Source organism: Hippocampus guttulatus, chromosome 5, assembly GCF_054856545.1.
Source record: "Hippocampus guttulatus isolate MCC_2025c chromosome 5, RoL_Hgut_1.0, whole genome shotgun sequence".
Taxonomy (NCBI): Eukaryota; Metazoa; Chordata; class Actinopteri; order Syngnathiformes; family Syngnathidae; genus Hippocampus; species Hippocampus guttulatus.
This window is the reverse complement of record NC_141265.1, coordinates 6,492,163-6,516,081: the sequence shown is the minus strand read 5'-3', so window position 1 is coordinate 6,516,081 and position 23,919 is coordinate 6,492,163. Positions and strand designations below refer to the sequence as shown.

Here is a 23,919-nt window from a genome sequence, read left to right as displayed (position 1 = left end):
AAAATAAACTCCTGAGACACATGATTTCAATGCAATAATCAGCAGCGTCTCCCACAAGGACATATAGTGCATTTCTGATGAGTCATCCTCAGTTGCTCTGCAGTGTAAACATATGCATGCTATAGGGTGTTTCCAAACAGCCGCATTAAGGTTTAAATAAAGAGCGAGCTTGTAATCCGCGTGTGGCGAAGTTGCCATCCATGGAGCGGTGCTGTGCTGTCCCTGTCGGTTGAGCATTTCTCAGTAGCTCTCCCTGCCTGTCCCCACCGCCGTGTTTCTCTCACCATACTGCCAGCACCCAGAAAACCTTCAATCGCACTGCACAGACATACATCACTGCCCCCACCTTCCTTTAACCTCCCCACCCATGCATCCCAACCACGTCACTCCCTGGCACGATCCTCTCGCCATTCCCAGGCTCTGGACCACAGCTGACGCATGAAGGACTATTTTATTTTTTGACCCTAGTCAGGACTATTTCATCAGTACTAACCAAAATTTGTAAAAATCCGACACATCTATCTATCGATCTATCTAATGTATGTGCCGCATGTATTAACACTCTAAAAAGGCTTACCTTTGAACTCAAGGAGCGGTCGAAAATGGGGGTAGAGATGTAATGTTGCATTCCCCTGTGAAAAAGAGAGTGTGAGAAAGAGGGAGCGTGAGTGAGAGAGAGAGAGAGAGAGAGAGAGAGAGAGAGAGAGAGAGAATTGATCTTCAGTAGTTTTCTGAGTAGCCAGTTCCTCTGCTGTGAGTGCTTGCACTACTAATGATTCGTTTTCATCTTCTAGACCGCAGCAGAAGAATATGTGCAGAGAATTAGGGTGCCTGCTGACTCCGTTTATACTCTGTAAAGAAGCTGCTGTATGTTAGTTTTAGGTATTGCTCATGCTGTGCGCACATACAACTGCTTCATCTGTCACCTTGTGGGGATTGCATAATATCCCATCATCCGTTCATCCATTTTTAACACTGCTTATCCTCTTCTGGGTCGCAGAGTGCCGTAGCCTATCCCCTCTGACTTTGGGCTGAACTGGTCACCAGTCAGTCACAGGGCACATATATAGAGACAAACAACCAATCACTCACGTTCACACAGTCACTGAGTGGGAATTGAACCCATGTTGCCTGTACACAAGTCAGGCAAGTGTACCACTACACCAACAATTAGTCACACACCATCATGTAAAACATTTCAAAAGTTTAGAGTTTCAGGCAGGTGTTCAAGAGTAAAAAGTGGCTGATATACTGTCTTGTAATAAGGACTCCAGATTGTCTATTTTAGTGGTCAAAAACAATAGTGTAGTAACAGTGTCCAATGTCAGAGCACTTAAAAATAAATATATTTCTAAGGAACCCATCATCCCATTTTCAATATTTTTTTGTGTTGCACTCAGGTTGAAGTGGCTGTTCCAACCAGACTTTTGACAGACCGTCATTTTTGAGAAATTTTGTCACATTGTTAATGCAAGCAAATAATGAATGAATCGCTTTATCACCCTTCACAAGAGATGTCCAAATATCACAACAACAGGCTGGATTGAAGCATTCCTTCATACCAGTCAGTGTTTCAGTAATTTCTTACCGTCAATGATTCTCTCTTGCGCCCACTTGTGATGAATGTGAAGCCCTGTGTTTCAATGGCAACACCGGTTTTTTGGATGTGCTCTTCGACATACCTGAAAAGAAAGCAAATATCGGTACTTCATATATTCTCAATGTTTGGGTTGCATTCAGCACGATTTAGAAAGCCGTGTATTTTAGACATAGGTTTGAAGCTGCCCAACATTTTATATATTTATAATTAGATTTGAAATGTCCAATTATTCTACGGTTGTGTTCACATTCACAATTAAAACATATTTTGGATTCCAATCAATAACAGAAATGTATTTGTTACAATGTTCATTATTAGCCTTGTAAAAACTCATCTACCTTTCAATACAAAGAAGTCAAACATAAAACACTTATTGAACACTTTTGGGCATAATATAGTTTGGAGGACAGTTATTATCTGATGGTCTGACATGGAATCTTACCAATTAATGAAGGAGCTCTTTCCTGCTGAGTGGTTCCCCATGATCATCACAGTGATCTTTTTTCTGGGGGGCAGGAGACGCACTCCAAGGCTGTTGGCGATTTTGACTAAGCCTGGAAGATGAAAACGCAAACATAAAGTTGTCATTTGGAACTTGAAGCGATGCACTGGAGAATAATGTAAAATATACCGTACTAACGGACAAAAGAAACAATTTAAACCAGAAACCTCATATTGGATCTGTATTTTTTGTAATTAATATTTTGATTTTATATTTGAATCGTTGGTATTCAATACATTGAAAACAGGCTACCTGTATATGTATTCACTTGTCGGCCCCAGATGCCCACATGAGTCAAAGTGCAGTGACAGGCACTTTAGAAGACCGGTGTCAAATGTCAAATGACACATGTTGGCACAAGTGCAGGGACATCAAGCTGTAGCTTTTTATTGGGTAAGTATATGCAATACACCACGAACTTAAATGCCCGCAGAGAATATATATTTTTAATAACATATCTAATAAAGTACCACCCTAAAACGACAACCTGCTCATGTTGCGCAAATTTAGCTCCAAACTCAGGTACGGCCATAATTTACCGTTTTCGCTGTCGACATACAAACTGTGGCATTCTTTCAATATCCTCTCACTCGGTGAAGTGATAGCGGACTCCAAAGGGTTGGCCACCGAGCGGGGCTTTCTAGCCGCCATGACGAACCGGGTCACAGGCAGCAGCCTGTTTGTGCGCAACTCGCCCAGCCCGGACTGGGGAAGGCTTTCAGTGTTACACCGCCGCATGAGTTCTTTCTTCGGTCACAGCACGCCCCCTGCCGTCTTATATTCTCATTACATCCGGCTGTGCCAGATGAAAAAAGGCAATTGTTACTGTGTTAGCGTTTTGTGTAAAAAAGAAACAAATAAATAGAAATAATTTGAAGATTAAGGTTTGGGGTTTGAAACTCATGTACAGCCTTCCTTTGTGGATTTAAAATAAAAAAAAAGTTCTTTCATGGGCGGCCCGGCGAGCCAGTGGTTAGCACGTTGACCTCACATTGCAGAGGTACCGGGTTCAATTCCAGCTCCGGTCTCCCTGTGTGGAGTTTGTATGTTCTCCTCGGGCCCGCGTGGGTTTTCTCCGGGTACTCCGGTTTCCTCCCACATTCCAAAAACATGCATGGCAGGCTGATTGAACACTCCAAATTGTCCCTAGGTGTGAGCGTGGGCATGGATGGTTGTTTGTCTCTGTGTGCCCTGTGATTGGCTGGCAACCGATTCAGGGTGTCCCCCGCCTACTGCCCGAAGACGGCTGGGATAGGCTCCAGCACCCCCACAACCCTTGTGAGGATAAGCGGATCGGAATTTGGATGCATGGATGTTCTTTCATCTACGTCAGCAACGTATCGTGGAAAGTACAACAATGATATTAGCAAGAAGGCAGAAGGTATAATTAATCTGTGTATCCACCCGTTGTCATTCATACAAGATCACCATTATTTTCCAGATGGGCAAAAAATGGGGTATGCCCTTTACCGGTCACAGGTTAATTGCAGGCTACATTGAGTAGAGCCAAAAAAACATTTATATTCACATTCATACCAATGGACAATTAAGAGTTTTCAATGAACTGAAGATGCATGTTTTTGGAATGTGCAAGGAGCCGGAATAACTGCAGAGGAGGCACGCAAGCCCAAGCACAACATACTGTACATTCTTCACACAGAAAGGCGCCAGAGCTGAAAATTAAACCCGATGTTCAGAATTGTGGCGCAAACATGCAATCCCCTATTCCACTCTGCTCGTTTACTGAATCCGTTAACATTTTCATGAACTTGCTGTATTTGTTTGTGTGTTTGTTCGTGTATTTATTTATTTATTTATTTTTTTACAAAAAGTAAGTATCATCTTTGCAGAGTAAATACAGTTTTTGAAACAATTCTTATTGGATACCCGAAATTGCTGGGCCTATATGCCTAAATCTAGTTCGGCGTTATTGTTTTAAAACCTAAAGAAAAGATGAGCAATGGCTTGAAATTATTTACCTCCAAAGCCTTTGTCCTTGTGTAACTTGGGGAAATACGGACCTAGTGACCATTCAGTTCGGAGACCGCAAAACAGTTCCGTTGAAGATGACACAACAACACGGTAAGCCGCTGGTAAACAGCTAGAGGAGGGATAATACAAGACCACAAATTCCATTGTGCTCTCTAATAATGTCTTGTGATGACAGAATGTTTAATGAAAATTGTAGGCTTTTTGTTAATTGGAGTACCGGTAGTCCCAACACTATTTTTCTTCACAAGTTCATCTGTTTGGTCTGCTGACAAGACTCAAGGTCTGTTTTCAGACAAAACCGTCACTCATGCTGTTTCTGATCATATGATCAAACGAAAAACAAACAAAACAACATTTTTTTCTTTTCATTGTCAGTCCTTCACCTTGTGCTTTAATCAATATGACCTTATCTATTTTTTCTCGCTCAATTTTGATTTTATTTGAATATCTAAAGCTCCAACTTACGCAAGGCTGGGTTCAATTTGGTCTGACCAAGTATTTTGAATTCTACGTTTGTTCCTGGTTCATTTAATGTTCTGACTGGCATCTTTAACACCAAACCGAAAGTTGCCCAGTAAATGCATACCAAGTCAAAAGGGTTGTTGCATCTTTATCACCCAGTGGTTTAACCGAGCAGATTTTGATTTTAATGAAACTTGGTGAACTTGTTGATAGTGATGGCACAACATTAAATCTCAAATTTAAGATCAATCGGAACAGGTGTTTGGGAAATAAGGCCTGCCAAATTGGAACATTTTCAGCCAAAACGGGCGTGTTCACCATACTTGTATCTCAGTAACTACTGGGTAAATCCTTACAAAACAGGTATTGTTCTTTGTGATTCTGTGGTCCTCCGTGAATTTAGACAAGCACAGTGTTTTAAGAAAAAAAGAAAAAAGTAGATTTAGGAAAACTCACATTTCACATTCAAACACTAACCCAGTCATAACCCAGACTTGGAGAGTGATTTGAAGTTCTTCCAGTTCTATTCCTCGTGTATGTGTAAGGAGGCTACTCACAGCATTTATATGCACGCATGCTGGAAAAAAAATTTTTTTGTTGGCCTCCAACTTCTGAAAACATTCCTCTCAGAGTCTTAACTGCCTCGCGATTGTTCATACACTGATTGTTGATCTTCTTCTTCTGAACAGGCATTTTCAATTTAGTTCATGAGTTCACATGAGTCCATTTAATGATTCCCCTTTTGAGCCCCAGTTTCAAAACTCCCGGAGGATTATGGGGATTATGTGGAAACTGGACGGCCTTCCAGAAATTTTGAAAATGTAGTCCAGATGACATTTTAGAATTGTTTAAATGCCTTGATGAATCCTGTTTGTATATATGTTTTACATTAGTTAACCATCTTTTTGCACTTCTGTGTCGCTATTTGTCGCTCATTTTATTTCACTAATTGTCAATATTTCTGCTTCAAAGTCTGTTCTTTTGTCGTGGCTTTTTTTCCACGTTCTGTTTCTTTTCTTTAACATTGTCTTTTAGGGTACTCGTAGCCTACTCATACTCAGTTTGTTTTTTTGAGAGAACAAGTATTCCATGGATTTTGCTTGTGCTTTGCTCCACCCATGAAGTTTTCTTCTCGTAGAATTGGAAGCAGATTGAGCATGTTTTTCATAAGCTGGTCATAAAACAACACAATTGGCATGCAAATTATAATTTTTTTCTTTCTGAAAAATCTGCAACAAAGATGTTCAATGACATGACTCTTTTTTTTTTCTTTACAGACCCCCTAATTCTACTGCCCTTGTGTTCCTTATTTGGTTGCGAAATCACAAGCCTCAGCCCCAAGAATGCATCTTGCGGGGTTACTGAACCCCCCCTCTGCAGAGCTAAGATCATATGCTACACCTTACAGCAGCATTCCATTATGCAAGACTTTGGGCTGAAGCGGAACATTCATTATCCACGATTCATTCAAACGTACTCGCTGTTTTGATACTTTTATCATGGACATCAGTGAGGAACCACCTGCTGAATCAAATAAAAGAGTAAGTCAATTTTTGTTGTAGTTACTGGATTATCTAAATTATGTTGCACTGTATATATTTTAGACATAGATTGTTGTTGAGGAGTTTTAATAAATGTGACTGAAAAATACTGATTTTCTTCCTATGATGAACCGAACATAGCAACTCATTTGAACTGCATCGTACTTGCAGTTGGCAATGTTTCATTGCAAATTCCAATTGAAATCTAATGTCATTGTGTGGGTGAACGAAAATGGAATAAGAAGCGCACAAGTCTGCAAAGAACCTCTAGCTTTAAACGTTGTGTCTTGGATGGAGATGCCATTAATCTGTTCCACCCTCCTAAAAACGGTTTCAAAGATGACAAGAGTCCAAATCACACAAAAAACAGGATCAAAACGCCTAAATAATACATATACTTACAAAATTACAATGCACAAGATTGCAAAAACCAAAAGCACGGTCAATAAGGCGACAGAGACTTGGGATCTTGGCAGTCCTTAAATACTTGATAGGCTTCATTGCAGGTACGCCTGCTGGAGGGAGACGCCCTTCGCTCCAGCCGGAGCTGAAAGATAATCAAAACAGACAGAACATGAAAGCTGCGCTCTGAAAGGACTGAATAACAACCGCTATATCCCTCTCCTAAAAGAAAATGAAAACATTTGGACTGCCTTGAGGCGCAGTCAAAAGTGCAAGTCGCCCCGTGACATGTTAATTCTTAACTCAATGAATGACTACTTGAGGTCATCTTTTCAAGGGAATCCACTTGTGATGCACGGACATCTTATGGCCTCATGCGAGACATCGTCTCAAAGTGGAAAGATAAGGTGATTCTTCACACCCTCCGGTTGGATTAGACACAAAATCACACTGCATTGTATAAAACCAGACTCTTGTTGGATTTGACTTCGCTTAAATGAGGAGGACGCTCAGTGCGCAACAGACACTTTGTATAGTACTGGCACAGGGCATCGCGCGCAAAAATGCCGAACGAAAATTGGGAAAATAACTATGAATATACCCCTTTGTTAATTAAAGAGGCAGAAGAAACAAAGCCAGCATTCAAGGTATGTGAAGTAATTTGTTAAATTGTATCAGCATGAGTTTAAGCTAGATTTTGTTTACGATGAGAATTTGGGATGAATTATGCAAATGTGAGAAAAAAAATCTGAGGGGAAAAAAAGTTACAATTAGGAGATAAAACTACAGTAATTCTAGTAATCTCGTATGCCTAGTGGGTCAGGTAGTTTTTTTCTTCCCCCTCCAGTGGAGTAATTTGTAGCAAGAAAAGATTTGGTCCCAAACGAAACCCTTCTTCTCGTGGCACTTGGTGCTTTTAATTAATGAGGACTTTCCATCCCAGATGCTCAACGAGCAAACCCTTTGACACATGCAGCACATGACAAGACTGAAGACACTACATGAAAGCCTTTTCTCTCGGTCTATCACCAAACTTTCATGCACATTTTGTCCATTTTGTTCCATCGTAATATACAGCAATAATGTGCATTAGAAGCTGAACTTTTCTTACATCAGTAGTGATGCTAGTTTATGCTGTAACTTACTGAGTCAAAAGTTATGTTCTCCCTGTGATAGACATCAATAATTTGTTGCAACAAATAATTTGGTCGCATCCTTTCTTTTTTTTGTACATTTCTCGGGCAGATCCCAAACAAAACCCTTCTTCTGGCTACGCTTGCTGCTGGTATAGGAGGGACCTTCCAGTACGGCTATAACGTCTCGGTCATAAATGCACCCACCAAGGTAATGCTGCTGTTTTCTACTATGAACGTGATCAAATCTTGATACGTCTGTTTTTATCTGGGGTGCATGGTCACCAAGTGGTTATCAAGTCTGTCTCACAATCGAGAGGTTCCCAGTCTGAATTTCCACGCAGGCCTTCGTGTGTGTCTGTGTTATCCATTGGTGTAAGCATTTATCGTTAGTATAAAAGTGTGTAAGTGCCTGCTGAGGATTGACTGGAAATCAACCCCGGTTGTTCCTCGCATATTACCCCAAATCAGGTGAGCGCTATACAAAGTGTCGAAAATGGATGGTAGTAATCATCTTTTGTCCCTTCTCATGTTTCTAGTATGTGCAAAATTTCATCAACCAAACATGGACAGAGCGTTACCAAAGCGACATTGCAGTTGGTGTTCTCACTTTAATGTGGACCACTATTGTGTCTGTATTTACCCTTGGAGGACTAATTGGAGTGTCAATTGGAGGAACATTGTCATTGAAGATGGGAAGGTATGTTTTGTGTGTGTGCGTGCGTGTGTGTGTGTGTGTGTTTTGTGTGTTGTGTGTGTGTGTGTGTGTGCGTGTGTGTGTGTGTGTGTGGGGGGGGGGGTGTGTGTGGGTGTGGGTGTTTTACATGAAATCATAAAAGCATGTTTTATTTGGTCATTGCACAACCTATCCAGTGCAAGAGCTGTGTAAATAATTCTGCCCCTACCAGGTTGATCATGCTCAGTATTGATCGTTTCATATTATTCGCAATATGAGATGAACAACATATTTGAAACACCTTTCAAAGCACTTGTAGATATTTTTCCATTGAAACCCTTCCGACAGTGACAATCAAAGCATAACAATTGCATTAATACTTTATATAATGATGTTGTGTGATCATGAAACCCGGGTCATATGTCTGTGTTGCTACAGGAAAGGGACATTGTTGGTCAATAATATTCTTGCCATGATGGCTGCCCTGACGATGGGTCTGAGCTACCCAACAGGAGTATTTGAACTAATCATCCTGGGACGTCTTCTCATTGGAATAAATTCTGGTAAATCACATTCAGTTCTACTTAAAATGCAAATAGGTGATTCTTATCCAATAAGGTTGTCAATTATGTTAATGTGTGTGATTTGATTAGGCATTGGCCTCTGTGTTCAACCTTTGTACTTGGTGGAAATTGCTCCAACATCCATCCGCGGCCTCATGGGAATGGGAACCTCAGTTTTTGTGACGGGTGGGATCTTCACTGGACAAGTGATGGGCCTCAAGTAAAAAAATATAGATTTTTTTGACTAGCATGTACAGTACATTTTTATAGTGCTTTAAATATTGCCACATGGAAATACAATGGTGCCTTAAGTCAAAAGTTTTGTTTCGTGCTCGTAACTCACAACACACATATCTCAAATCATCTTCTCACATTGAAATGAATGGAGATGCCATTAATCTGTTCCACCCTCCTAAAAACAACACAAATGTTTTTTTGTTGTTGTTGTTTTGGCGTTGTTTTGGGTTTTTTGGGATGATGATGAAAATACTACTCTAACAGTGGGTTTTCAGCGTGTGATACTAGTACTACCAGTACAACCTGGTAGGGTACTACAGATCCTCTCTCTAGTGATACATAAATAAATAAATCATAATATTAAATCAAACTACATAATGCTGTAGTAATTTCAACTTTTTTTTCATCCAGTACTTTTATTAAAAACAGTTAAGTTTTATGTCAATTTCACTGACTTTATGTATAGTTTTTAAAATGTAGTGTATATACCGGTAGTCCTATGTTTAAGTGTAATGCTAATGTTCAAAGTGTGCACGGTGTTCCTGTATATATACTTTTTTAGGAATTAAATCTGTGTCATGTTTTTGACTTTATTTTTTCAAACGATGAAACTTGGAGAGCTAAGGACTTTTTTATTTGTATTTAAAGCGTGACAACCACTGCTGCTCTATAATATAGAATTTAATAAGAGATAATACAGCAATAACATACTGTAAATAAAATGAAACAGGTTTTGAGACATTTTTGCTTCAATTCATTGGACTTTATTTTGGACATTATCCCTCTAGTGTGTGATATACTGTACATAGAGACGTAAACCACAGCAATATTAGAGGTTCTTTGCAGAGGATAAAGAATACAGTATATGCCTATGAGTATTGTTACTGTAAATTATGTGTACCTCCACCGTATGCTTTCAAAAAACCATTGCTTCAAGGGTAATAACAACACCATTGCTCTCCATTAGAGCATCTATGGCGTTTCACCTTGTGTTAGAATCAAGTTTGCGGACTTTAAGGCTAGGTTATGTGATTATTTCATATACATATGTAATTTGCATAGTTTTTTGTACCTTGACAGTAATCTGGGAGAGGTATTATTTTTCAAGATTAATCGTAATTTGGGTCACTCATATCTGAAATAAAATTAGGGGTGCAAGAAAGATGTTCTAACATCTGTGTGGTTGAACAGAGAAATGCTGGGTAAAGAAGAGTACTGGCCCATTCTGCTTGCAACCACATGCATCCCGGCGGTCCTGCAGCTCCTGATGCTTCCGTGGTTTCCGGAAAGTCCACGCTTCCTGCTCATTGACAGAGGAGATTATGAGGGATGCAGGAAAGGTGAACCAAACAGTGCACATGCTTCAATTTGTTTTTTTCTTCATTAAAAGTTGTCATCCTGTGCACACGACTGTAGTTGAAAACATTAAATATGGACTGTCTTGCAGCAAAGAGATGGACCTTCATCGGCAGGGTATCATGTTATCACATTTGACTCAGTGAACCTTGATTAAAAAAGGACTCGGCACAACATTCACCACATGCTTCTCATTATTTGTTTGCCTGCAGCCCTCAGGCAACTCCACGGTGCAACTGATTGTGGTGGTGAAATGGAGGACATAGAGAAGGAGAAAAACAACCTGGAACAGGAAGGATCCAAGGCCAAGAAGCCATGGGAGCTCCTAGGAGACCGCAACATACGCTGGCAGCTTGTCAGCATCATGCTTCTCAATTCAGCTCAGCAGCTGAATGGAATCAATGCTGTATGTAACGTGCTGCCGCTTGAACAACACTATGCCTTTTGTGCTCCAAACGCCCACGTCAAACTGAAAATTAGAACGTGGATATCATAACCGGTTTTCATTTGACTAATATTTCCCTTAATTAAGATTCATTTGAGGTTTTAATTTGTTATTCTTTCTATTTTTGTCACAGTTTTACTTCTATGCAGATTATGTGTTTACACAAGCAGGGATTCCCAGTGAGAAAATACCATATGCAACCGTCGGCACTGGTGCCTGTGAATGCGTCACTGCTTTGACCTGTGTAAGTATTTTCTTCATAGTTTGATTGCATTGGCAAGGTGGACAAGTGGTTTGCACAGCTCAGCACGAGTCAACTCAACTTTATTAATAGAGCTCTGATTGATAGAACAACCATAGCAGTATACAACGTGCTGTAAAGTAAAAATCTGACGTAGAAAAACAAAGCCAGGAAAAACAGTAACTTAATGACATAGGACAGGAAACAAAAATATATACCTACTTATTAATTCTTTATATTTGTTTGCTTAACTTATTCAACGTCTGACCTTGTGCCGCCTTCTGATTTAATTTTATACTCAAATGACCTTCACGTAGAGTTGCAATGAATGAATTACTCAAATGCAAAGTAAATCCTCGTGCCCTTTCTGGGGCATGTCTTGCAAAAATGATTAGCTATAGAAGGTCACAAGTCATCTTTTCTGGACTCAGTCTAATATCCATCTTAATCTCAGTTAGTGCTGTGAAACCGCGCAGACATTGTGAGTATGTCTTAGCATGCTGCATGTGTACAGACATGTACTTTGAAAAGTTGTTTATAGTAGTAAAACGGCAGCATTACCTTGGTGGGTACATTTTATGCCCGAGACATTATAGCCATACTGGAAGGTCCCTCTTATACCAGCAGGAAACGTAGCCAGAAGAAGGGTTTTGTTTGGGACCTGCTCAAGAAAGGCAAAATGCACAAAAAAAGAGAGTGTGACACCAAACTATTTCTTGCGACAAATTACTGATGCCTATCCTAGGAAGAGCATAACTTTAGACTTAATAAGTCACAGCATAAATGAGCGTCATTACCGATCTAAGAAAAATTCAGGTTCTGATGCACATTATTGCTGTGTATTACGATGGAACAAAAGAAGCATGAAAGGTCAGTGAGAAACTTGGAGAAAATGCTTTCATGGAGTGTTTTCAGTCTTGTCATGTGCTGCATGTTTCACAGGGTTTGCTCATTGAGCATCTGGGACGGAAGGTCCTCATTACTGGAGGATACACACTCATGAGTATCTGCTGCATTTTGTTCACTGTGACCATTACTTTTCAGGTACTGAACCACACTCTCATTGTCAATAAAAACATGTGTTGGTGTCATACACTTTTTCTATTGTATATGAGCTCCCTGTCTTCTCTTATTACTCTCAGGAGGTCAGTCCAATTTTTCCCTACCTCAGCATGGCATGCGTTTTTGCCTTTATTCTGAGTTTTGGATTAGGGCCAGGTAACAATCTGCATTTTGTGTCACTTGAGTCTTTACCCGAAGATCGTGCATAGACGATCTGATTCTGGTGTCTCTGTTGACTTCTCCGTAGGTGGTGTGACTAATATCTTGACTATGGAGCTGTTCACGCAAACCGCACGGCCTGCAGCCTACATGATTGCAGGCTCCATAAACTGGATCAGCTTTTTCTTCATCAGCATGGTCTTTCCTTTTATTGTGGTAAGTAGCCAGCATGACGTTAACCTGAAGAAAGGGAAGACAGATGAACCTTTCAAACAAAATCAGGGATGGTCAACCTCTAATTTGTTCACATTTGTATTACACCATAGAAAATACTGCACATATAAATGGTCTGTTCCAGGGTCAAACCACAGCCACCATCAATTAAAATGTATGAGTTGTACATTTTAACATTCCTGTAATAGCTATAAAAAGACCATCGTAAAACATTTCAACACACAAATAGCCATGAAAATGCTCCTCTGCAGTTGGAGAGATTTGATTATTTTTGTCAAACTCAGGATTTTGCCCTCTAGTGGCCTGTATAAATCTTGGTTTTAACAACTGCTGTATACTGCATGCTCTGTTTTCAACATGGGGAGGTGTGTTGCTTTATTCTTGGCATTACACTATTAATTCCACGGATTAATTCTTCGTCTTCTGAAATTTATTTGACAAATGGCCATCTATTCTATAAGATGTTCATGGAACAGTGTAAGTGCATTCAAATGGCTCTCAGTTCATCGATTTCGTCAATATCACCATAAGGTGATAAGGTGCCTTTGAAGCTCCATTTCACTCCCTCAAAAGCTGAAATGTTAGACTGAATTTCATATTAATTACATTAAGTAGATGGTTTGCTCTTAGAAATACATATTGAGCAAGTTTTTTTTTTTTTTTTAATGGGATCAGACAATGTACATGCAAACAGCCAAATATGTGAGCTTGCTGACAGGGTGGACATTTTATTTTTGGCTAATGTTAGCATATTATGAATTCATGATACACATTCACTTTGCAAGATGATTTGGTTAGCTTGGTTTAGTGTACTGTTTAACAAAAAAAATAAAGGGAACACTTGGTGTTGCATGGGTTCCCTTTATTTATTTATTTATTTGGGCAGTATATACTGTATATTGAATTTCCGAAATGGTTTTATAACCATAGATATTCATGGAGTTAAATGAACCTGTTGAAAGTTGCTGCCACTGACTGAATTACAAAATCAGTTCGGAGATGGTGTCAGGAATGTAATTCTTATCCATATTATCATGCTTTGAAATCTGAAGGACAAAAGACTAAAACCGTATTGGTCCCTGAAAATTTTCATTAAGCCATCCAGTTGTGCTTTTAATTTTTTTCAGGAGCTGAATTATTGATGATATAACATTTGAGAAAGTTTGTGTGTATTTGTGTTATCTTTCCACAGCTCGGGCTGCAGCAGTACTGTTTCCTGGTGTTCATGGCCATCTGCATCCTTGTGGCAGTTTACATATTCTTTATCATTCCTGAAACCAAAAACAAAACTTTTCTAGAAATTGAGAATGAGTTTAATGGGAGAAAAAAGAAGGGCTACAGCACTTATGGCTCTGGTTTGACACGATTGACAACCTCAATGTAACATGACTGTATCACATGACCCTCAAGTGAATATAGTTTTTATATTCCTCACAATAGTGCATTTTGAATTGAACAGTCAAATTCAAGTTTTTGTTACTGAAATGTATTGTTTTCTGCAGTTTTAATAAATGGACTGAGATTTCCCAATAAAGTTGTCCTTCTCAAAACTATAAGTTATTAAAACTGGTAAGAGAGCTTTTAATTTTTGCATGATTGGTTGTGAATTCGGGCGAAGAGAATAACTACCGATACATACACTATAGGCCCTATTTTCGGGCCGAGCTCAAGTCTGTACAATGCAGTGCATTATGTCTTTATTTATATAGCGCTTTCACAACAGCGCAAAGTGTAGTCTAACTATAAATGGGTGCATGGGTGGGGTTTTCATTTAGTTGTGGAGTGGAAGTGGTCTTTTCCAGTCCCATTTTAGGCCCATTTATAGTCCGAATCTCAATCTTGAACTTGGACGCCTAGCATGGTGACAAAAGCAGTTCTCTCGAGTTGCTGTGCCCGAAGTCAGCTGCCATAGGCTCCAGCACACCCGCGACCCTCAATAAGTGGAACAGATAATAGATGAATGGGTGGACGAATACTGTTCAATGAAATGAACTTGTATAGGTAGAGTGTTGAGAATTTATTGCTATCCAGTGGTGAACTAACAGAATGCGACGGCCTAAACTCGAGGCACGCGCACTACGCTCCCCCAGAAAGACCATACTTTGCAAGCCTACCACTAATTAAAACATGTCATCCCAAACGATTTCTACTATTCACTCAAGTTACAGGGTAAGTGTGTGGCATTGTTGTCATTGAACTACATACACTAAATTTGTCTCTTTTGAGTAACCGGAGCACACAGTGGGCGGCAAAACAACGCAGTCTGCGTAGGAGAGGCACACCCTAATTAGCAGTTACTTTAGCTGCAATTTAATTTTTTAAAAAAACGTAAATGTGATAAAACTTTTTGCGCGAAATTAAAAGTGAGTTTTTGAAAGAATAAGTTGTGAAAAAAATCCACAAATGTTTACACACTATCCCTTTAAACAGTAATACACTATATTTTACATACACTTTGACCTGACTAGTGTTTTAAAAACACACTCAACCCCGTTAGGTGGTGGTATTTGCAACTTAAGGCAAAAATAAAGCGACGAAGAAGAAGTCGACTCCAACATGGCGACCTAGGACATCTTCCACGCTTGTTTGTTGACAAATATCAAAAATCAATTGTTTTTGCTTCATTTGAGAGTTTATAGACCGGAAACATGTCAAGACTCATCGTTAAAAACCTCCCAAATGGGGTAAGTAATACGCCTCGGTGAAACAAACTACAGCGAAACATTCCGTACGTTTATCAGTCGACTTGAACGTAACTTGTGCTCAGATGAAGGAGGAGAGGTTCCGAGGGATGTTTGCGGCGTTTGGGACCGTGACTGACTGCACCCTCAAGTACACCAAGGACGGCAAGTTCCGCAAGTTTGGTTTTGTTGGGTTCCAAAGCGAGGACGACGCGAATACAGCGTTGAAGCATTTTAACAGGAGCTTCGTGGATACTTCAAGAGTGACGGTGTGTACTTGTGAGCCTGTTGTCAGCTTCACAAATGATGTTTCCATGATGTGTGACCTGTGTGCTCCATTGCAGGTGGAGATGTGTAAGGCATTTGGTGACCCCACTAAATCAAAAGCCTGGAGCAAACACACTCGGAGCTCTGAACCAGAAAAACCAGCCACACAAACTAAAACTGTTGAAAAATTGGTGAGCAGGTCATTAATAATAATAATAATAATAATAGATTTTATTTATAAGCGCCTTTCAAGACACCCAAGGACACTTTACAATAACAAAAAACACAAAACAATACGGGTTGAGCAGCGGCAGCCAAAATTGTATCATTCAACAGAAACAGCAATGGAAAGAAAAGTAGATTTGTTGCTTTGAATGATTGTATTCTAAGCTGTATTGTATTGTTTTGTAATTTTATGTTTGTTAGGAGAAGGGGAAAAAGACAACCAGTGCACTGAAAAAGGTGAGTTGCTTTCAATTCTTTTTTTGTATTTAATAGGGAGGTGGTGACTCGTCTGCTAAATTCTACTAATTATCTAGTCTATAATTATTTCACTGGCCATATTACGTGCACCAGCACAATCTAGCTGCATCCGAAACGAGAGATAAATTAAAAAAAGAAAATGTCATAAAAAAGCCTCTCATTGCTGTTGTACACCAATCCGAGCTACAACAACAATTCTACATACATCTGTGTATAATGAATGCCTCCCTGGTGGTAACCTAAACTGTGTTATACTAGTTAGGAAGGCACATGTTATCTTTCCTTCTTGTCCCCCGGGTGAGAATAAGTTGAATAGAAAATGGATGGCCGAATGGACTGGAAAGGTGTATTTAATGTTATAGCTGGTGAATGCATTACATAATGTAATGTTGAATTTGTAAGATACCGGTAATCAAGCAAGGCATTGTTTTTTTTTTCGTCAACCACAATAACATCACCTACCCTTTCTTTATTTCCAAACCTACCCTGTCTATGTCTATCGTGTGCATCAGCTCGAGGAGGATGAGGAGTTCAAGGAGTTCTTGTCAGTGCATCAGAATCGATGCCAAGTGCGGACCTGGGTGAACGATGCAATGGAGCAGGCAGTCGACCCTGCCAGCGCCATGGCAAAAAGCAAGGAGAAGCTGGCTGTTGATGATTACCTCAACTTTGACTCTGACCAGTCGGATGATGAATATGAGGAAAAAAAAGAAGAGGAGGAAGGCAGTGAAGAGGACTGTAAGTAACTGTGAAAGACTTCAAAAGATGAAAGCTATCCCATCTCAGTGAGTAGTTGTGCAAAACTTGGACAAAATATAGCACATCTCAAGTCTTATCAACAGATTTCCCCAACTGTCTCCATATTTGTGGGCTATTTTGTTAAGTCGATCATCTCGCCAACTAGAGACAGTGTGGTAAAGTAGTGACGATGTGCTTTATAGGCACAACCACGAAAGAAGCTCTGAAGTCCAGCTTGTCAGACATGGACTATCTGCGCTCAAAGATGGTACGAACTGAGGACGCTATGGATGAAAGCGATGAGAAGGATGACAAGCTGCAGGAGGATGAAGAGGAAGAAGATTTTGGACCTGCACAACTCAACGACAGCGCCTACGAGAGCGGGGACCGAAATCACACCGCCACGATGAAGAACTCTGTTCCCTCTGAGGACAAGAAGCAGGGAAAAGGCAAGAAAAATACAAGACAAGAGGTGACTAATTGGTCCAATTTACACTTTTTAAAAAATGACCTTATTTGCTTCATTGTTCAGTTTACCCTGTTTTCGTTCCAGATTGAACCAACAACAGAGTTCACAGTTAAGCTTAGAGGAGTCCCGTTCAATGTTAAAGAGGTGAATAGACTTTCAATTGTTGTCACGGTTTATTTTTGTTCAAGATAAAATATAATGTGCAACTCTGAAATTCATCACACCATGACGTTGTCTGCGTCTGCAAATAGCACCAAATTAAAGAATTCATGACGCCACTGAAGCCAGCTGCCATCAGAATTGGAAGAAATGAAAGTGGGAACAGAACAGGTATCATACAGGAAGCATATTTTCATTTGCTGTACACACTGTTTCGTTTTGCTTGTTGTCTATGGGTCTGAAATGCACAAATCTCGGGATCAAGGTTTTGTGGGTGAATGCGTGTGTTTTAGGCTACGTATATGTAGATCTTCACTCTGCAGAAGAGGTTGAAAAGGCCTTGAAGAAGAATAAAGACTATATAGGTGAGAGCTTTATCTCATGGTGTCAAGAGCCTTTCTTATCCTTTTACATGACACTAATAAAATCATAAGAATGTGTTTTTATCCTTCTGCATGTTTTTAGGAGGGCGCTACATTGAGGTATTCAGCGTTGAGGCATCCGGATGGAACAGGACTGACCGAAAGGACAAAGCAATTGACAAAAACTTCATCAGGAAACTGAAGGAGGACGAGGAGGAAGAGGATATTGCGGAATCGGGACGTCTCTTTGTCCGAAACCTCCCTTACACATGCACAGAAGACGAAATCACAGAAGTATTTTCCAAACATGGCGAGTTCAATGTCTGAAAGACAGATGAATACATTCCAATTGAAGCTTTATGTAGCAAAAGTAATAACGCTGCTTTGCATTTTGCATTATTGTAGGTCCGTTAGCTGAGGTGCTCTTCCCCATTGACAATCTAACAAAGAGACCTAAAGGTTTTGCTTTCATAACGTACATGATTCCAGAAAATGCTGTGGCGGCTTTGGCCCAGCTTGATGGGCACATATTTCAGGTATGTTTGACATGATGCTGCAGGATCTTTCATTTTCATAAGGTTGAGCCTGCTTTTTATGGGAAGGTCAAAATAAATGTTTTGTTCTTTTTTTTTCAGGGCCGGATTCTTCACCTGCTCCCATCCACAGTTAAAAAGGAAAAAAGTGACTCTACAGACGCAGGTGGTCCCGGCTCCTCATCTTATAAACGTCAAAAGGAAGCAAAAAACAAAGCTTCTAGTTCCAGGTAAGCACATCCCTATTAAAGTTCTTGTGCTCTTTTGTTTTGCTGTCATTTGAGTGAATACTTTTCTTCTTTTTGAAGTTCACACAACTGGAATGCACTCTTTCTGGGCACAAGTGCCGTAGCCGATGCCATTGCGGAAAAATATAACACCACAAAAAGCCAAGTCTTTGACCATGTAACGTCACCCTGTTTTTCCACAATACTTTTTAAAAATATTGGACTGTGGAACCTAATTGGTGCCTAACTTATGTTTTTCCTTTTATTTCCCATTTTGTCGCCGTCTCTGCAGGAGACGAAGGGAAGTGTCGCAGTGCGAATGGCTCTTGGGGAGACCCAGATTGTCCAAGAGACTCGGCAGTTTCTAATAGACAGCGGTGTCAGTTTGGATTCCTTTAGTCAGGTACGGTTTGACTGAAGCAGCCGCTAAGCTGCGGTCACCTTTCTTCTAAATGAAGTTGATTTGTCTGGTGCGTAGGCAGCTGCAGAAAGGAGCACAACCGTGATCTTGGTGAAGAACCTCCCAGCAGGAGTGACCGTGTCAGAGCTGGAGGAGCTCTTCTCCACTCATGGCTCTTTGGGGCGAGTGTTGCTGCCGCCCTCCGGCCTCACCGCCATCATTGAGTTCCTGGAACCCACTGAAGCGAAGCGAGCTTTTACTAGACTCGCCTACAGCAAGGTGCGTTCAACCTGTTTCTGTTTGTGTGGAGGAGGCGGAGAAAACTGAAACTTATTGGGTTTATATCTGTACCACAGTTTCATCACATCCCGTTGTATTTGGAGTGGGCGCCTGTGGGGGTGTTTGTTGCAACCAAAACAGCGCCAGGTACGACACCACACTTGCTCTCTCATAAAGACCATAACTATTACTATTTTTAAATGAACGATAAATGTATGGATTGGTATAACCAAGTGAAAGCAGAGGAGGAGAAGAAGCAACAGAAGGATGAAAAAGACAAGGATGAAGAAGAAGAAGAAGAGGAGGAGGAGGAAGACTCTGTTGCAGGTTCCACACTTTTCATCAAGAATCTAAATTTCAGCACGACTGAAGAAACTCTTCAAGAGGTACACTTTTGTAACTCCGAATAATGGAGAAAATGATGTCAGTGGTTTTTACTTGCTATTAATTTGCTCTTTTCTGATAGACGTTCTCGAAATGTGGCAAGGTGAAGTCATGCACAATCTCGAAGAAAAAAGGCAAAACAGGTATTTAGTGGTAAAAACCAAAATGCTACAATGCTCATTTGACAGTCATACACTGAACCAATCAGTTATGCATAAAGAAGCATAACTGGTTTCTTTAGGGATTGGAGTTTGTGTTTTAAAGTAATACCTGCTCTGACTTGCAGGGAAAATACTGTCAATGGGCTATGGTTTTGTTCAGTATTATACTCCTGAGTCAGCACAAAAAGCCTTGCGACAGCTCCAGGTATTTGAATTTGTTCCTTTTCTGTTTAAAACTTGCCACTGCCTTGTTTGTATGTTACATGACCCTCTCTCCCTCCCTCTCTCTCTCTCTCTCCTTCTTCCAGCACTGCAATGTTGATGAACACAGCTTAGAGCTGAAGATTTCAGAGAGAGCCACAAGGTAAAAATATAACGTGGCTCATGCACTCAGTGTGGGGACCTGGGAATGGGATTTGACACCAACTATTCTGTGGAGCTCCTTCAGAGGGGCCACGAGCTTGATGTGGACAGAATGGGTTTCATCCTTCCGTGAAATGAAAAACCCACATTGGTCACTGAAATAACTTCAATGTCCAAGATTGGAATATGTCCAAATGAACATTGGCAAGCCACAAAACTTCCAAGAAATTTTCTGAAACTTGTTGACAAATGAGATAAAAATGTAGCTTTTTGCCAAAGAGAAAAATGAAAGAATGCAACATATAAAGAAAAGAGCAAGGAACAAAAAGTGCCGTTTCTTGGTCTCACGCACAAGTCATGGAGCTTCTAATTGGACAAAGACTTAAAATACACAGCTGAAAAACATACCATGAAAAATTGTAATCTACCTAATCTACCATCATGCTTAATTTGATTAATATTCTTTTTCTGTTTTTATTTTACAATTAGTGGAATAGCCATGTGTTGTGCCTCCAATTGACTATTAATCAGAATTAATGTTGTTGTCTTTTGTTTACGCAGGGCTGCCGAAGTGCCGCGCAGGAAAAAGCAGATGGACAAGAAGCAAACGGGTTCAAAGATCCTTGTGCGAAATGTCCCCTTCCAAGCCCGTGTCAAAGAAATTCGAGAACTCTTCTGGTAACAGTCACGTACACACACAGCGACTGTATATGACTCACTTTGTAAATGGGCAATTCATTAATCCACTCATTCTCCTGTTGGCTGTCTCAGTACATTTGGAGAGCTGAAAACAGTCCGTCTTCCAAAGAAAGCAGCAGGTACAGGGAATCATAGAGGTTTTGGCTTCATTGACTTTGTCACCAAGCAGGATGCCAAGGTTTGGGCAAACACACAGTGCATTTGTGTTTACGTAACTCTCTCTCTCATGGTCACCAGTTTAAATGACCATACAGTATAAATGATATACTTGTCTTGATTTCCAGAAAGCATTTGCTGCCTTGTGCCACAGCACCCATCTTTACGGGAGACGTCTTGTGCTAGAATGGGCTGATACGGAGGAAACAGTGGAGACACTGAGACGGAAAACAGCTAAACATTTTCATGGTAAATTATTTTAAGTACTGGAAAAGATTTTGTGTGTGTGTGTGTGTGTGATTAGTGCAATCAAGGGAATCATTCTTATCACCTTTCTCATTTATTTTCAATTTTAGTGGCCAGCAAAAAGCAACGAATGGCAGAGGTGCTCGGGGGAATTCTGGAAGAGATGGAAACTCCACATGATGCGGAGGACTGAAACTGATGCCGTTGCCTACATTGAAGCCAAAAGGAATTGAGGGTCTGAGAGATCCGTTGTCACTACCTAAAGGTCGCGAGTTTGATTGCTAGCTACCTCAACAGCCTGTTGAGGTATTGTTGAGAAAGATGCGCCAGTTAATCTGGATGGTGTGTGATTCAGGAATTTTAATACATTAGAGTAGATGCCAGCACCATTCATCATGTTAGTAAGGATGGAATTAAGTACTGTAAAAGTACTAAGAAGTGTTAAGAATTACACATTGAACAGTCTTGATCTCCATATGAGAATCTACACAAAATATGAGAAATAGGTTTTTATTTAAAGATGTTTTGTACAGGATGTTTTGAAATCTGTTTTAAAAAAAGCGCATGTGGTCTTGTGTGCTGTCGTGTCAAATATGCAAGTCGTGATTAGACTGGCTTACTTTGAAAGTCCATGGTTCTATCAACACCGGTTGTCCTGAACAGGGTTGTGGGGGGATGCTGGAGCCTATCCAAGCTGACTTCGGCTGAAAGGCGAACTACACCCCGATCTGGTTGCCAGTCAGTCGAAGGAACGAACAACCATTCACACCCACATCGACACCGTCACTGAGTGGTAACAGGTCCCACGCTGCCTACAAACAAGTCAGCCAAGTGTATCGCTACACCATCAACGATTTAGAAAACAGTTTCAGAAGTTAAATTTTCTGACCTCCCGAGCCCGCTGAAGACAAACTGATATAATTGCAAAATAAACTTGACATCTATAAATGTAAAGATGAGGATGCTTATGTTAGGTGTAGGCATAAATGGCTGGGAAATTGAGAACAGATGATATATTTTAAATTGGAAAAACCACAAGCCAAAAACAAACGTTTATTTGAGCTGAGCATTAATAGAGCTCATCTCATCTTCCGAACCGCTTCATCCTCACTAGGGTCGCAGGGGGTGCTGGAGCCTATCCCAGCTGCATTAATAGAGCTGTTATTAAAAATAAGAGAAACATCTCAGAATTTTGGAATTCGTACATTTCTTCTCTCTACACATCAACATTTGTATGCTGTTATTTCTTTCTTCATTATTAATTCCCTCAGAACTCTTGACTCCAAAAAATATGTGATTCCCCAATCATCCAATAGAAGGTGATAGAGGCCATTGCATGTCTTCGATTGTTTTCACCCCTGTACCGTTTGGTCCTCTTTATACCACCCTGGTCCGTTTTCATGCAGGTGTGAATGCAAAAAAATCAATCGTGGTGCGGGTCAAACAACCGGATCGAGACACACTTTTTGATGTGATCTCGGTGCGTTTCAAAACAGACTCGGTGTGGCTCGCTTACAAGTCTGCGTACAAACCACTGCAGATTTGCACTAACTCCGGGATACAATAAACTTTTCGGGTTTAATGAACCAGCGTAGGCTGTCATCGTGGGATTTTTTTTAGGCTGGAGTGAATACAATATTTGTCATGATCTGTTGTGTAGCCGCCCCACTGCCAGCAGGCAAAGCACACACTCTTGTCGGTTACTGCACGTATTAGCAGTAGGTGGGGTTCACTCGGGACTGGTTGCCAGCCAATCGCAGGCCACACATCGACTAACAACCATTCGCGCTCACAGTCACGCGGAGAGACAATTTAGAGTGCTCCCTTAACCTACCGTGCTTTTTTTTTTGGAATGTGGGTGGAAAGCGTAGTAACAGCAGAAAACCCACACAGGCACATGGAGAACATGCAAATTTCACACTGGAAGGTCCAGGGGTGGTTCTGGATCAATTTCACTGAGGGGGCCGGGCTGGGGCCAGGGGTTTTTGGGGGGGGGGGGGGGGGCACATTCAACCCAGGGCTAAAAAGACAGATTCGAAATCTTATTTGACTTTTTATTTCTTCAGACTTTGAAATTGTAGTCATAACATTACAGTGATGAGAAAAAAACAGTATTAGGTGGGCTAAAATGTCTGCAAGCGTAACAATACGTCTGTTGAGAATATTCAAGCCAGGGGATGATATGGTACCAGCCTGCCGGGGACATAAATTGCAAATACACTGAAGCTAGATGTTTTACATGCATATAATTATCCAAATTTTAAAAGGCAATGTCTTATATATTGATCCTGTTAAATAAAAATTAAAATAAAAAGGGAGACTAAAAAAGTTACACACAAACACCCGCGCGCACACACGCTCACACACACAAACCCGCGCGCACACTCACACGCGCGCACGCTCACACACACGCGCGCGCACACACACACGCAAATAGCACTCGTGTCGTGGTAATTTCCTTTTCTGCGGACTGCTTCTCATTTTCGCGCTCATTTTTAAATGGCGCAGCGCACTAAAGGGTCCGACTTGAATGTTAAATCACGCACTTTAGTTCCACCTTTCGCGTAACTAAATACGACATTTAAATATTCTACGAACAAATAATCTTTGCATACTCTTTGCATACTTCACTAATCGGATACAAAAACTTTTGAATAAATTTGATTCTGCTTCACACAAATTTTAATACACGTGTACAAAAATCGGA

General features: G+C 40.5%; 3 protein-coding genes across 8 annotated transcripts in view; 2 read left to right on the top strand and 1 right to left on the bottom strand.

The window, feature by feature from the left end:
* Window positions 1-2,797, bottom strand: part of LOC147204798 (uncharacterized) — a 29,701-nt gene extending 26,904 nt beyond the window's left edge. For all 6 annotated transcript variants that reach the window (XR_015100879.1, XR_015100880.1, XR_015100881.1 and 3 more), the window contains exons 1-4: window positions 2,642-2,797; window positions 2,043-2,154; window positions 1,589-1,682; window positions 578-632 (exon numbers count right to left, since the gene is read on the bottom strand). Coding sequence is in view for 2 of the 6 variants with exons in the window: in XM_086110640.1 (XP_085966766.1) it covers window positions 578-632; window positions 1,589-1,682; window positions 2,043-2,154; window positions 2,642-2,753 (373 nt within the window). In the remaining 4 variants the exon portion in view is untranslated. The remainder of the gene's footprint in view (window positions 1-577; window positions 633-1,588; window positions 1,683-2,042; window positions 2,155-2,641) is intronic.
* A 3,153-nt stretch (window positions 2,798-5,950) lies between these two features.
* On the top strand, window positions 5,951-14,123 carry slc2a11b (solute carrier family 2 member 11b). Its single transcript, XM_086111405.1, has 12 exons — window positions 5,951-6,097; window positions 7,745-7,843; window positions 8,172-8,332; window positions 8,747-8,871; window positions 8,962-9,091; window positions 10,300-10,448; window positions 10,677-10,870; window positions 11,043-11,153; window positions 12,093-12,194; window positions 12,293-12,368; window positions 12,460-12,587; window positions 13,798-14,123. Exons 1-12 carry the CDS (start codon window positions 6,056-6,058, stop codon window positions 13,987-13,989), a joined length of 1,509 nt encoding a protein of 502 aa, XP_085967531.1. The 5' UTR covers window positions 5,951-6,055; the 3' UTR covers window positions 13,990-14,123.
* A 1,026-nt stretch (window positions 14,124-15,149) lies between these two features.
* Window positions 15,150-22,803, top strand: rbm19 (RNA binding motif protein 19). Its single transcript, XM_086112237.1, has 24 exons — window positions 15,150-15,289; window positions 15,373-15,555; window positions 15,631-15,744; window positions 15,980-16,015; window positions 16,549-16,774; window positions 16,978-17,246; window positions 17,328-17,387; window positions 17,495-17,573; window positions 17,696-17,767; window positions 17,868-18,074; window positions 18,170-18,300; window positions 18,400-18,527; window positions 18,606-18,702; window positions 18,817-18,927; window positions 19,003-19,203; window positions 19,281-19,350; window positions 19,438-19,589; window positions 19,670-19,730; window positions 19,874-19,953; window positions 20,057-20,112; window positions 20,673-20,789; window positions 20,883-20,988; window positions 21,095-21,215; window positions 21,323-22,803. Exons 1-24 carry the CDS (start codon window positions 15,254-15,256, stop codon window positions 21,403-21,405), a joined length of 2,796 nt encoding a protein of 931 aa, XP_085968363.1. The 5' UTR covers window positions 15,150-15,253; the 3' UTR covers window positions 21,406-22,803.
* The last annotated feature ends 1,116 nt before the right edge of the window (window positions 22,804-23,919 follow it).

What these genes read in the sequence shown, in the direction of transcription:
- slc2a11b (XM_086111405.1), top strand. Translation starts at nt 6,056, where the DNA reads ATGGACATCAGTGAGGAACCACCTGCTGAATCAAATAAAAGA. An exon ending in TTGTCATTGAAGATGGGAAG is followed by an intron (nt 8,333 to 8,746) that starts GTATGTTTTGTG and finishes GTGTTGCTACAG; the next exon opens with GAAAGGGACATTGTTGGTCA. An exon ending in AGCTGAATGGAATCAATGCT is followed by an intron (nt 10,871 to 11,042) that starts GTATGTAACGTG and finishes TTTTTGTCACAG; the next exon opens with TTTTACTTCTATGCAGATTA.
- rbm19 (XM_086112237.1), top strand. Translation starts at nt 15,254, where the DNA reads ATGTCAAGACTCATCGTTAAAAACCTCCCAAATGGG. An exon ending in GTTTGGATTCCTTTAGTCAG is followed by an intron (nt 18,928 to 19,002) that starts GTACGGTTTGAC and finishes TCTGGTGCGTAG; the next exon opens with GCAGCTGCAGAAAGGAGCAC. An exon ending in GAAATTCGAGAACTCTTCTG is followed by an intron (nt 20,790 to 20,882) that starts GTAACAGTCACG and finishes TGGCTGTCTCAG; the next exon opens with TACATTTGGAGAGCTGAAAA.